Genomic DNA, 14,343 nt, shown 5'->3' on the forward strand with positions numbered 1-14,343 from the left:
TTAGTGTGGCTGCTGCTAGGTCGTGTGTAATCCTTACTGGTGCTCCTTTGTATCTGAAGTTTCTCTATTTGGCTTCTTGTACTATTTTCTCTTTAGCTTGGAAGCTCTTGAATATAGCAATTACATTCCTCGGAGTTGTCTTTTGGGGATTTAGTATAGAGGGTGTTCTATGAACCTTTTCAATTTCTATTCCCCCCCCCCTTGTTTGAGAACATCAGGACAATTCTCTTTGATTATTTCTTTTAGTATGGCATCTAGATTTTTGTTTAGCTCTGGATTTTCAGGTAGACCAATGATTCTCAAATTGTCTCTCCTTCCTCTTTTTCCTAGTCTGTCACCTTATCAGTGAGATATTTTATGTTTTCTTCTAATTCATTAATTTTTTTACTTTTCTTCATTAATTCTTGCTGTTTTGCAAGAACATTGTCTTCCAGTTGCTTAATTCTGGTCTTTAAGGACTGGTTTTGCTTTTCAGTTTGGTCTGCCCTGCTGTTTCTCCAATTGGGAGTTCTTGTCTATCAGACTGTTGACTTATCTCTGAATTTTTTCCCATTTTTCTTGCCAGAAGATTTCCATGTTTTGGATAATCTCCAATTTGAGTTCTTCCAGAGCTTGTGGACAATTTCCATTTTTTTGTGAAGGTTTTGATTTTGTTTGAATTCCATCCTTTTTTTTCCTCTGTAGCCTGGGTTTTCCCTCCATAAAAGTTTTCAATAATCACTTTTTTCCCCTTTCTTCTTGGAGGGTTGATCTTGGGCACTATGAGCCATCCCTTTGGTGGTTTTCCCTTTCCTTTTTAGTCAGAAGTCTGAGTGAGATGGGCGGGTTTTCCGTGGATTTAAGTGGTGGTGCTTTTGCCTCAGGCAAGTTCTTCAAAAGCCTCTGCAGTTTGTTAGTGTGCCCGAGGTCTATGGTCTCTGCTCTCCCATGCACAGGAGTCTCCTGTGAAACCACTCTGAGGGGTAGTTCCCTGGTAGTCCTAGTTAGATCCCAAGGACCCTGGAGTTCCCCCCAGTCACTACAGAGACATTCCTCACTCACTTGCTGTCTCTGGTGAGGGTGCTGGTCCCTACTCTGGTTCCGTAGGTGAGGTTGGGGAAGGTAGTTCAGATCACATTTGGGTGTGAGCTTTTTCTCATTCTTATAGTGTGGAAATGCTCAAACCCCATGTGCCTTCGTTGCTGTGCCCTACTGTAAAGTCCCTCCATTCTTCCAAAGATGATTTTTATGCTCTTTTGAGGTAGTCTATTTCACTGGGTGCTGTGGAGAGGAAGTGATTCGTGTCTAGATTGCAGCCATATTTACCTGGAAGTCGCCTGTCTATCCATTTCATGAAGACTTTCCCTGTTTTTCTTTCTTCCCTTCCTAGGTGGATGGATATTGATAAAAAAAAACCCATCTAGGAACCTCCCTAGTGTCAGTAAAACACAATCCTTAAAATTAGTAAAAACAAGTGTATTAAGGATAGGGAAATGATACAGTCCTAAATCTATCCAGCTATATCTCCTCCCCTCCAAACTATCCCCCCCCCCCCCACCATGGGGTTTGCTCTTCTAATCTTCTCAAGTCCTTCTTATATCTTCCTGCTCTTATATAAAAACTCAAACACTATCTGACTATAGACTAAACTGCCTAATAGGAATTTACAAAAAGAGGAAGAAGAAAAGACTCACAGGTGAATTTGAGCCCTTACCTAAAGCCTGGGGTTGGCTTCACTAGATAACCCAAAGTCCCAAGTAACAAGTGTTTGGATTTACCTTAGCCAAGTGTATTTCTGACAGATGGATCACAGGCAGATGGTCTCTATACCTCAGGGAAAACAGTCTACTCCAAAGCAGATTCTCAAACCAAGGAATCACTAATCTCTCCATGAGATTAGGACTGCCAAGGTAAAATCAGTCAGAGCAAAACCTCCTTCCAGCTCAGTCAGAGAGTGAATGACAGTTAAAGCTAGTACAAACTCCCACAATCCTCTCCTTCTCAGAATCCTCTCCCAGAGCTCATATCCAAATTCTCCTCTTTTCCTCTTCAAGCTAATCCATGAAATTTGCTCTATCCCTTACCTACTTTCCTGCAAGCTTTGTAATGATTTGGATGAAAGGCAGTGTGGCATCATGGAAAAGAAGTGCTTGGATCCAGGAAAATTTAGGTTGAAATTCTGCCTAGAACAGGTCGTGTAACCCTAGGCAAATCACTTAACAGCTCAGTACTCGAGATTTTTCATCTAAGATGGAACAAAAGACAAATAGGATACTGATGTACATCAGTAGACAGAGTTCCTCACATGGAGCTCCCTATACTAATGAAAACAGAATCCAGTTTATAAAAAAATATGAGTGGTAAATAATAGTATTTTCTATCAGTGAGGTGAATCCCCTCTACTGATGCACTTTTTTGGGGAAAGGTAATTCTAGGCTCCCATGGTCATGCCAGTAGAATTCAAGCTAAAAACGCTTCAAGTAGAGACCCCACCAAAAAACCCCAAATGACTCCTTCTAAACGTACAGATTTGCTGTGGTGGGAAAAATTCTACTCTAGAAGGAAGGCCACCAGGCAACTCATTAAACTTCTAAGACATAGAAGAGTCACAATCTGTGTCAGAGAAGTACCACTAAGAGGTACATCCTAGATCCTTGACATTAATGTAACAAATAAAAATAAACTTGAAGCAATGTATAGAGGCTTTGATCCAAGCGTTACATCATGAGAATGTCTATCAACTTCTTTATGAATTTCTAAAAATACAGATAATCTTGATTACAAAATAAATGATCAAAACAACCACTTGCCCTAAAAAAATAACTTTTATTAATGTCATTCAACTGATACCACAGCATGTTTACATATAATTTGCAGTGCTGTAAGTACTTGTTCTGAAAAATTGCTTATACTTAGAGTCTCCAGTTTGGGGCTTTAGATTTACTAGGGATTTCTGCAGAAGAAATCATTTAAAACTGAAAAGACTGGTCTTTATAAGCCTTTACCCACAGCATCTCATTTGTGCTTCACTGTAGTTCCTATGAAGAGACAGGCATTATTATTCCTGTCTTAGAGAATGTGCTGAGGTACATTCCAGGAGAAAGGAGTAAAACAAAGCACATTTTAAAATATTGTTCTTCATTGTACACTAAAAGTAAAACTTTGTAGAACTAGCCAATGTAATGGACTTTACTACTAGTAACAACACAATAGTCCAGGATACTCCTGAAGGACTTATGAGAAAGAATGCTATCCACATTGAGAGAAATAACTATGGGAGTAGAAACACAAAAGAAAAACTTATGACATCATTTATCACTTGTTTATGATTTGGGGTTTCGGTTTTAAAAGATTGCTCTATGGTAAAAATGAATAATATGAAAATTGGTATCAAATGATAACATGTTTAGAAGTTCTAGGCAGTTCTCTTCTTTTATTTCTTTCATTGCAATGTTCAGGTTTTTATTCTGTCATGTTCTTCTAGGGGACTTATGATCCTTAGGTTTCTCTGTACATCCTATCTTTGAGTTCAGTATGTTTTGCTTACATGATGGTCATATTTACTTTAAATTTTTTTTTGCTTCTTTCCTAGATTATTCTTTACTTTTGTGTATTTTCATTCCCAATCTATTTTTTTATCTTTCATTTCTTGAATTAGGCTTATCAATGAAAATTCAAATTTTTGTTTGATTCATTATTTTTTGCTGTGGACATAAATTTTGTTTTCATAATTCTCATTTTTCTTTTGGATCACTCAAGAATAGCATGCTTTGTTTCCATGTTCTCCTAAAATTCCATAAGGTACTATCTCATCAAGCATTAGATAATTTCCTTTATTTTGCAGTATTCATTCATAGATGCCTGAGCTCATTTACTAGATCTGTATGCCATATTTCCTTCTTTTGTTCCTGTTCATCCTATTGGTTTATTTTTTTTCAATGTCTTGCAGTTTTTCTTCTTCATGAAATCTTTGGTATTTTAAGTCTCTATCCCCTCCCCTCCCCCTTTTTCCTTCTCACTCACTTCCTAACCTATTCTGACTATGGTTTCCTTAGGGACTAGATCTCAGAGTGTCTCAGCCTCCTACCGTAATGGGCAATTCATTGTTCATCAGCCTAGGTCTCTACTCACCTGACTTTTGGATTGTCAGAAATGACCTTAATAGATGGTATGCTGTTTCCCTCAAGCTTAGTGGAGTGATACACATCCCCTCCCCCTACCCATGATGTCTTGTCCTATTGACCTGTTCAGCTCCCTCTGTTCCTTCCACTGTTCCTACCAAGTCAGAGCTTTGTAGCATTGGTGCTCTGGGTTGCAGCCCTGACAGACCTTTGATCTTAAAGGGCTGTGACTAAGCTGGTACTCATTACCTAAGAAAACTTCCATAGTGTGGAGTTGAGATCTTCACAGTACTGGAAGGAGAGAGAGGGGACCAGGATATAGGGGTGGGTTTTGATGTAATCTTATATCATGTCATTGGGTCTGCTGGTACAGCCTCACTGCTGTCAGTGTGGGTAGAGCAGGAAGGGAACTGACTTAATTTAGGGTCATCAGATTTGAGTATCATTTCAGATTTTTAAAAAACCTTTAAAAAATTCTAGTTCTCCTAGACCATGGAAACAGCTGAAGTTACTTATTATTGTTGCACAATTTTTGTTTTTGAGAGGTTTGAGAAGTCAGGGGATTGAGAAAAGGTTTTGTCTGCCCTCTTATTGCTCATGTCACCCATAAGGATGTCCAGGCACTTTCAAAAGGATAAATATGCTACAACAAAGCACAATAACTAAAGCAAGAGCAGCATTTCTTAATTATTTGAGAACTGTCTGACACTCTGAAATGTGAATTCTATGCACAGGTGGTGGTACGGGAACTCCTGGCTCAGTATACCAAACAGTATGAGGAAAGACCACTTTTTGGCCTCCTTCGAAACTGGACAGAGTCTGTGAGCGATAACTTAAGAACCAGGTATGTAGAGTTTAGATTCCCATAATCACCAGTTTCTACCTCCCTCAATATAGTGGGACTCAGTTATAGCACAGATTACTGTTATCCACTTTTGGAGCCACCAATCCAATCCAATTAACCCAACAAACATTTGTTAAATGCCTGTTGTGAAGACACTGTGCTAAGCTCTAGGGATGTTGGGGTTTCTGGTGCAATGAATTCATCAGTGATAGTACTCTCTCTTATAGAAAGCAACCCATCTATGGCCTTCAGTTCTATGCAAATCTAGTTCATGTCTTTCAATCCAGTTCAATCCCTTAAGTATTTATTTAATTCCTACCTATCTCTAGGCACTGGGCTAGGCAATAAGTAGTCAAAGACATAACTAAATTGTTCCATATACTCTAGGAGCTTGTATTCTTTTAGAATTACATAACTGTCGTGCAGACAAATAAGTAAATACAATAAATATACAAATTAAGTACATAAATATTAGTGTATGGAGTATAGAGTATACAAGAGGGCATGATGGGCAAGAGGGCATGATAAACATGGAAATATAAGTTGGAGCCAGTTTGTAAAGTTACTTATGTGCCAAAAAAAGGTGTATGTATCATGCTGTCAAGGCACCAAAAAGTGACCAAAGAATCTTGAGCAGAGAATTGTCATAGTCAAATTAATGCTTATCAATTTGGCAGCTATGTGCAGGACAGATTAGAGAGGTGAAACTGGATTTGGAGTGAGTTATTCAGAGACTTTTAGAGTAATCCAGGTAAAAGAGCCTGAACTGGCATAATGGCCATATGCATATAGAGAAATCCTACAACAAAAATTTACCCAGCACATTGGAAGATCAGGCTTTTAAACTTTTTGTGGATGTCAGTGGGATGCTTATTCTATCCATTCTTTATTTTTCATTCTTGTTACAGTATGTGACTAGTCTACATATTTCTTGGGACTTGCCAGTTTTTGACTAAGTCTTTTTCACCATTTCATATGTATGTTATCATTGGCCATATGCTATAGATTACTTATACCTACCATAGAAAAAAAGAAAGAGAGAGAGGGAGGGAGGGAGGGAGAGAGGAAAGAAAAAAAAAGGAAGGAAACAATTAAAAAAACAATAGATAATAAACACAGAAGGATCTTTGATATGCTATTACTCTGTCAGATTTGTGCCAATAAAATTGTTTTCTACTATCTGTGAAAGCCTACCTATTTTCTTCTCATATCCATTGTTTACACTCTCGATCTTTGCAGACCATTCTCATAAAGAATTTATGAAGATGATTAAATTAGCATCTGAGTATGTTTTTTGTCAGGACCAGCTACTCTTTCTGATTTGTTTACTTGAGTCTTATTTGTACTTTACTTTAAGGAAATGAGGTACATATACCTACCCACACATATAACATCAGAAATGTCTCCAAATTTAGTTTCAATATCACTAATAATGAGACTATGTCACATAGAAACGATGACAGATGAGTTTAATTTCTCATTTGTTCTTCTCTTTCCATTTATATCTGTAAATTTTTACAGGATAAACTGTTTTAGTTGAAACAAATCCCCGACATTGCTTTTTAATTAATGTTTCATTCATTCATTGCCTTTTTATTGTTTTGTGAAATAATGTTTCTTGTAATTCTATCCTCCCCTTTTGAACCCCTCATTGTAGCAATTCTTGTCTATCAGCTGAATTTCACTAAAAAAGGTGATGATGTTAGTGTCTTTGCTTTTATCTATTTCCCACTTTTCAACAACTTATTCAAATAGGTTGAATTAGAGCTATTATAATTGCACACAATATCTTTTTCTCATCTCCATCCTTTCTTCAATTTGGTATTGATTTTAATCTTTCCCCTAAATATTTTATTATCTGAGGGCACATAAATAGCTGATTTTGTAATTTTTCACACATCAAGCAGATATTTTTTGTTCACTGTGTTTGTGTGTATGTGATTTTACAAAGCAAGAGAATTCCAAAAAGCCACCAAGATGATGAAAGGCCTTGAGCTTGTGCCATATGAAGATTAAAGGAATCAGGGATTTTTAGCCTGGAGAAGAAAACATTTAGAGACAATATGATAGCTATATTCAGAATAGATAGTTCTGCTTGAGCCTAAAATGTAGAACTGAGAGAAGTTGAAATTACACAACCACAAAATAAATAAAACTGTAACAATTAGAGCTACTAAGAGTAGAATTAACTGCCTTAAAAGACAATTGATTTGCCCTTACTCAAAGCCTTCATGCATAACCATTTGTTTGTTTGTTTTTTTTTTATAGTGAGAATTCTTGGTCACATATGCATTGGTTTAGATGACTTCTCAAGTTGTTCCAAAGTTCTGATTCTATAATTCTGCAACCTGGTTTGGCATCCTGAGTTGCTGACTCTGAGCAAATAACACAATAGTAGTCATGTTTAACTGTTTGGATGTGATAATTCAAATAGTATTAAATCTGCTTCATAAAACTCTTAGCCTATTTCTTTGTCCTTCATCTCTGAGCCTTTCTTCATGCCTTTTGCTATTAAAAATCATCATCAATATAATCTGTTCAATTATCTTTGATCAAAGTTCAGTTTAAATTCCACCTTCTCCACGAAACCTTTGCCCCTTTTCTCAGTAGTAAGTTAAAATGTTCTTATACTCCTCAAATTTCCCATAATACTTTCCCCGGCCCCACCCTAATACTTTTCTTTTGTATTTTGATTTTTGAATATTTGTGTTTCCCCCCCATTAGACTGTAACTGCCTCAAGAAAAGTTTGTGTTGTAATTTTTTTTATATACCTAGCATCAGGCACATTGCATTATACATAGTAGGTGCTCTAAAAATGTTTGTTGAATTTAATTAAGTGATTAGCCCCAGGTCACATCGTGGCAGATCTGGGACTAGAACCCCAGGAGCTTTGACTCCCAATTTAACACTTTTTCTTTTACATTGTCCTATCTCTCTTGGTTTATGGAATATCAATGGACTTCAAGTTTTTAGAATTTTCCTATTGTTTCTAGATTGTTTTTTTCACCTGTACCTCAAAATACTAATCATTGGTGCATTATAAAGATGGGATCCAGAGACTATGATGTGAATATTAATTAAACATATTTTATGTATATTATTATTAGAAATATATAGAAAATAGAATACATGGCAAGAAGGGTAGAAAAGATATCATAATAGAAATGGTTATAGGAGACTTTCCAATCTAGAATGGAAGTTCTTGACTCCTGATGGTGGGAGGAAATGAAAATATCAAAACAAGTTAAAACTTAGGTTGAAACTATTGATGTCTTTATATGAATCAACATTTCAGTTTCCCAGTGTATGAGAAGAAAAATTGGTTCTTATTTTCAGAGAAAGTCTAAAGCCATCCCAATATCTTATAATGAGTAGACACAAAATATGAGATAATATATATAAAGAGCTTTGTAGTCCTTAGAGTCCCACATAAATTCAAGAAATCATTGTAATTTTCATTAGCACATTTTTATTTCCTTCTTTCTTTAATTGAAGGAGTGCACAAACCATTGCAAGAACCATACCAAGCACCCTTTCTGGCTTTGATAATCAATTACTCAGCAAATATTTATTAAGAACTTACTATGAGTAAGGGAGTTAGGTGAACAGAGTGAACAGAGCACCAAGTTTGGCATCAGGAAGAAATGGGTTCAGTTCTGGCCTCTGACTCTTACAAGCTGTCACTTAATCCCTATTTGCCTCAGTTTCTCATCTGTAAAATGGAGATACACTAGAGAAGGAAATGGGAAACCACTCCAGTATCTTTGCCAAGATCTGTACCAAGTTCTGTCTTTCCTACTGCCCTCTGAGAGTGAGGGCACTCGGAGAAAACTCTTTGAGAATTGGTTGTATGAGTATGACAACACAGATGTCATGAACACTTATCATTGGTTTCAGAGATGGCTACATTGTCAACTAGAGTCAAGAATGGAGCAGAATCTGAGAGCATCCTGACTATCGGAGTAAATTTGAATTTGTGCATGCATGAATGAATATCCAGAGAGACCTTGGAGAATATTATTGATATCTAATAAGTCCAGAGACCTTTGGTGAAAGTGTCTGTGTCATCCTTAGGAGGAGGCATAGGGAATGGAGAGATCTGCCAAGACCTAGCCTGACAGTAACAGTTAGGATCCCAAAAGGCAGCAAGGAAAATGACACAAACACAATTGGGGGTCAGGAGGACCCCTGAAGTGATCCAATACAGGGGAGGAAGAAAGGCTGGGGGAGGGAGGACTACCATATTCCCTAGTGGCCTGAGGTAACCAACCAGTCTTTCGGATTGTTAAGCAATTGAGAATGGAGGGGGAAGGGAGAAGAAGTAAATGGATACAGCAGGCTTGGTAAGGTAGCTGTAGCCTGAGTAGCAGCAGAGCAGCTGGTTTGTCTAAATTGGTCAGATTTCACAGCTGTTTCAAGTGAGTCAGACGGAACAGTTCCAGCTCAGCCCTGAGGGGGATGAGGTTAGTTCTCCTTATATGTATGTTTGAGTAAAATGCTGTGGATATTCAGTCTTTACCAGTGCCTCTACTGAGGTGTCTCCTGGATTTGATTTAAAATTTGAACTAAATTAATTCCAGCTTTTCTTTCCTGGCTAAATTAATTCTATCTATCCTCTGGGCAAAATCTGCTTCCAAACTCGATCCCAAATATTCTTTCTTTTAATTTGTCTTCTGTAGAACAGGCTTGTCGGATTTCTCTCTAGGAAAGGCTTATTCATTGTGGGGGTGGGACTGACAAAGACTTACCCATATAACTAGTCTATATTCCTGATAGAGGCTTTGTGATACCCTCTCATCACATGGAGGGTTCAGGTACATTTTAGGGAATTTTATTACTCTTCTGGTTGCCTCAAAGGACTGAGAAAACCTGAGACAAATTATTCATGGTGAACCCATTTCCCTCTCCTCCTACCCCAAGACCAAGTAAACTAAGACTGATTCTATACTTGTAGTTACACAGTTCTTAATAATACATTAAATTTTACTTAAAGATACAATATAATAGCAATGATTTTTTAATTTTATTTTATTAATAATAACAATAACTAGCATTTATATATTTTAAACATTTGCAAAATGTTTTACAAATATTATCTCATATTATCTTCAAAATAACTCTAGAAGGAAAGTGCTAGTATGATTCCCATTTTACAGATGAGGAAACTGAAGCACACTGAGGTTCAGGAATTTGCCCAGGGTCACACAGCTAGTGCCTGAATCTGGATTTGAACTCAGGTCTTCCTGACTCCAAGCCAAACCATTTGGTTTGCATGTTGTCTCTCCCATTAGGCTGTGAGATATTTGAGAGCAGGAACCTTTGCCCTTCTTTGTATACCTAGCATTTATTATAGTACCTAGCACATAGTAAGGGCTTTAATAAATGCTGATTGACTGTCAAAAAAGAAAGACTTGGAGCAAATCATTTGAGCAAATTGACTTTATTATGATCGTAAACAAGTATCTAAAGCCAAGTATATTGACAGCAGTGTGCTCACGAGTCATAGTCAAAGGATCTGCAGACATTGCCAGTATATTCTGAGTCACTGAGCATTACAGCTGACAGAGTAAGAGTATGACAGGAAAACTTTCTTGCCCTGAGGTGAGATAGGTGCTTCTCCTTTCTCTTTTGACACCTACAAAGGTCAGTGACATGATATAATACATTATAAAACCCCAGAAAGAGCTGGTCTTGTGCTCTTTTATAAGTATCCAGAACTAAACCACTCTTGCACCAGGTCTTTTTGATGAGAACAGTTACCTTGTGACATATCCTTGCCCTAATCGGGAAGTAGAGACATCTAAGGCAAGACAACTGGTGGGATAGCTCTGCCTTTTATGGACTGACTGCAGGAGTTCCACTCCCTCTCCAAAAAGGAATATGAAAACTAAGTTATAGTCTAGGAATAACATGATTTTATAGGATTAATAATCTACTTTGATTCTATGATCATTGATCACTTTCAGGTAAACACAGTTATTCAATCAACTAATAATGGGGACTACCACCTATTATTAACTGTTACAACTTATTAAATTAGAGGAATATAAATTATTAAAAGCCCAATAATTGTAATATCCTTTTCATGGCTGATGACCCAACTACTTCAAAACCAAAATCCTGACTGATCACAGAGATGTATGTGATTCCCAGGCAGTTATGTTCTTGCTGGGATGAAGGTGCTGCTTGCCTGATCTCATGGTGCTCTGGTTTTGGAAGTAGGAGAAAATGGGAGTAGTCACCTCTTTCTTTCTTTTTTTTTTAACCTTATTATACTTTGCAGCACACTCTGCTAGTTTCTAAGATGAAGTTGCTAAATTTCTAGAGAGTCCTTGGATCACAGAATCACAGAATTGGTATATCAGAAGTTATTTAGTACCACCCATACCTCTCCAATTCCAAAGAACTGCATCCAAGTCATACACAGCAAATGGTTCACCCTCTACCCTTTGCTTGAAGTCCTCTTGTAAAGAGGTACGGAGATACTTGGGCAAGTAGATGGCACAGTGAACAGAGTGCAGGGACTGGAGTCAAGAAGACTCATCTTCCTGAGTGCAAATCTGGTCAGACACTCACTAGCTAGGTGACCTGGGAAAGCCACATACCCCTGTTTACCTCAGTTTCCACACTATTGAATGATATAGAGAAGGAAACAACAAACCAATCCAGAATCTTTGCCAAGGAAAATCCCAAAAGAGGACATGAAGAGTCAGATACAACTGAAATGACTGAACAACCAACAACATAGATATCTGGGGGTGGGGTTGGAGGACAAAGAATAGTTTTCTTACTGGATAATTTTTTTCAAAATAGATTTGACATACTAACAGTAGTATTGAGTAGTATTTTGTTTCTAGCCTATTCATCCCTACCCTGGCTAGTTTTTAAAAAAAAAAAACAATTCTTCCTTTTACATACTCTAATGGAGTATTGTATATTAAGCTCTCTTTTTCCCAAGCCTGGAGAAGTTTTCTTGAGGTTCAGGTGGGATATATAATTCTTGATTGACTAAGAGATCTCTGAGATCAGCATGCTACATAGGGAAGTGGGGGTCTTCTTTTTACACATCCTTGAAGACTTTCCAAGCATCCATGTTTACACATGCTCTTAGAACTGGATCTTAACTTGCCAGTATCTTGTTGCTTTATATTTTAAGAATATCTCATACATTAATATTTTGATATTTTAGTATTTCTATAGATGGTACAGTGGATAAAGTGTGCCAGGCCGGGAGTCAGAAAGACCTGAGTTTAAATCAAGCCTCAGACAAATTAGTGGCCTTATGACACTGGGGAAGTCACTCCACCTCTGTCAGCTTCCATTTCCTTACATGTAAGATGGAGATAAATAGCATTAACTAGCATCCTATATCACAGGAGTGTTGCAAGGATCAAATGAAATAATTATAAAGAACTTAGCATAGTGCCTGGCACATAGTAAGCATTATATAAAAATTGCAATGATTTGCTATATGCCAAGGAATTTTATGTATCCTTGTTTTTATTTTATTTCACATTATATGTCCTCTTGCTAAATGCCATGTTTCAGGATGGTTTTTGCTGGAGGTGGGCAGAGCATCTGGAATTTTGACCTAGTCAGGAAGTTACCCACAAAGGGCTAAAAGGAAGCACCACAGCATGCTGACACCAGTTCTCTACTGGCATTCTTCTTTCTTCAGAACTCATACAGTACTTTGCTTAGATGACCTGAACACCCTGATTTGATCTATGCATTATCATTATTTGTGAACGGGTCAGCCTCCAGCCCAGTATTAGACTTGAGGTCAAGAGAAATCACAGTCAAATCTCACTCCATACACTTATTAGCTCTGTGACCATAGGCAAGTCATTTAAACTTTTGGAGCTTCATAGTCCTCATTTGAAAAGTGGGGATAATTCAATTTGATTAAATCTGAACTGATCACATATATGTTATTCTAAAGTCACTGTACTAGGCTCTTAGGATACCAAATCAAAAGAGAAAGATTGAATGTTCTCTAAAATGGCATTGCCATCCTTGTTATTATGTATTCTTCATCAGTGTGTTCTGCCCCCTCTTCCTAGTGCAATGACTGACATATGGTAGCTGCCCAAATGTCTCTAGAATTTAGTTGAGTTATCTGTATCCATATTTTTCCCCACTTGCCTATGAGTAGCTAATTTTCTGTTCAAAGATAGCCCTGGGCAAAACTGAAAGTTTTTGTCCATCATTTTTCAGACATGTCTAACTCATCTTGACCCCATTTGAGGATTTCTTGGCCAAGATACTGGACCAATTTGCCATTTCCTTCTCCAGATCATTTGAAAGAGGATGAAACTGAGGTAAATAGTGTTAAGTGACTTGCCCGGGGTCATACAACTAGTGAGTGTCTGAGGCTAAATTTGAACTCTGAATGATGAGTCTTCCTAACTGCAGAAAAGGTACTCTATCCACTGCACCTACTAGCTACCCTAAAATTGAAAGGAGTTAAGAGATTATCTTTGTGTCTCTAGCCTCTCCCTTTCTCCTTTCTATAATATCTCTATCCACCTTCAGATATCTACCTTCTCTTTTCTTCTTCAGAAGCCTACTCTCAAGAAAAGTTAGAATACCAGCTATGTTTAATTTTCTGTGACTTTAAAACCAGGTGTAATCTCTTCTACTATCATTCACCTTTTAAACTTTCTCCCATCAGAATGAAGCCATTTTTCCCCTTTAAAGAGATTTCATGCACCAGTGAATAAAAGACAAGGGTGTATGTGTTTGGATGGAATAGGAAGCCTTTCCTGGTACCGCTGAAATGACACTCAAAAGGCAGCCATTTGTTCTACCTATAAATAAAGTTAACTCTAATATTATTCTTTTTTTAAACCCTTACCTTCTGTCTTGGAGTCAATGCTGTGTATTGGCTCCAAGGCAGAAGAGTGGTAAGGGCTAGGCAATGGGGGTCAAGTGACTTGCCCAGGGTCACACAGCTGGGAAGTGTCTGAGGCCAGATTTTAACCTAGGACCTCCCGTCTCTAGGGCTAGCTCTCAATCCACTGAGCTACCCAGCTGCCCCCTCTAATATTATTCTTGATCTATATCTGTATAATGACAAAAGTTGGTCAGCTGGCAAAAAAAAAGTAAATATACTGGAAAAAAATCATTCAAACTCATGACATGGGTGGGAGATACAGAACCTATGCCCACTCTACTCCTTTAATGGCTAACAGTAGAAGTGCTGCTCTAATTTTACCTCCAACTTCAACCCCTACCATCATTCCAGCAAGTAGCTTATATCCTGAAGGTATCTATACTGAACTTAGCAGAGAGCCATTCTGACCATTCTCTTGCTGAAAGCAGGACCCAAAGGAGCCCCTGAGTTTTATATTATCCTCTAATCTGCCCTTAGTAATTTCTAATAAAAGATATTTCTA

At 37.6% G+C, this 14,343-nt stretch overlaps 1 protein-coding gene across 2 annotated transcripts in view; it reads left to right on the forward strand.

Moving 5' to 3' along the window:
• ACOXL (acyl-CoA oxidase like) overlaps positions 1–14,343 on the forward strand; it is a 627,156-nt gene that overhangs the window by 432,859 nt on the left and 179,954 nt on the right. For both annotated transcript variants that reach the window (XM_056813765.1, XM_056813764.1), the window contains one exon: positions 4,835–4,944. In XM_056813765.1, the coding sequence (XP_056669743.1) occupies positions 4,835–4,944 (110 nt within the window). The remainder of the gene's footprint in view (positions 1–4,834; positions 4,945–14,343) is intronic.

This window comes from Monodelphis domestica, chromosome 1 (genome assembly GCF_027887165.1).
Source record: "Monodelphis domestica isolate mMonDom1 chromosome 1, mMonDom1.pri, whole genome shotgun sequence".
Taxonomy (NCBI): Eukaryota; Metazoa; Chordata; class Mammalia; order Didelphimorphia; family Didelphidae; genus Monodelphis; species Monodelphis domestica.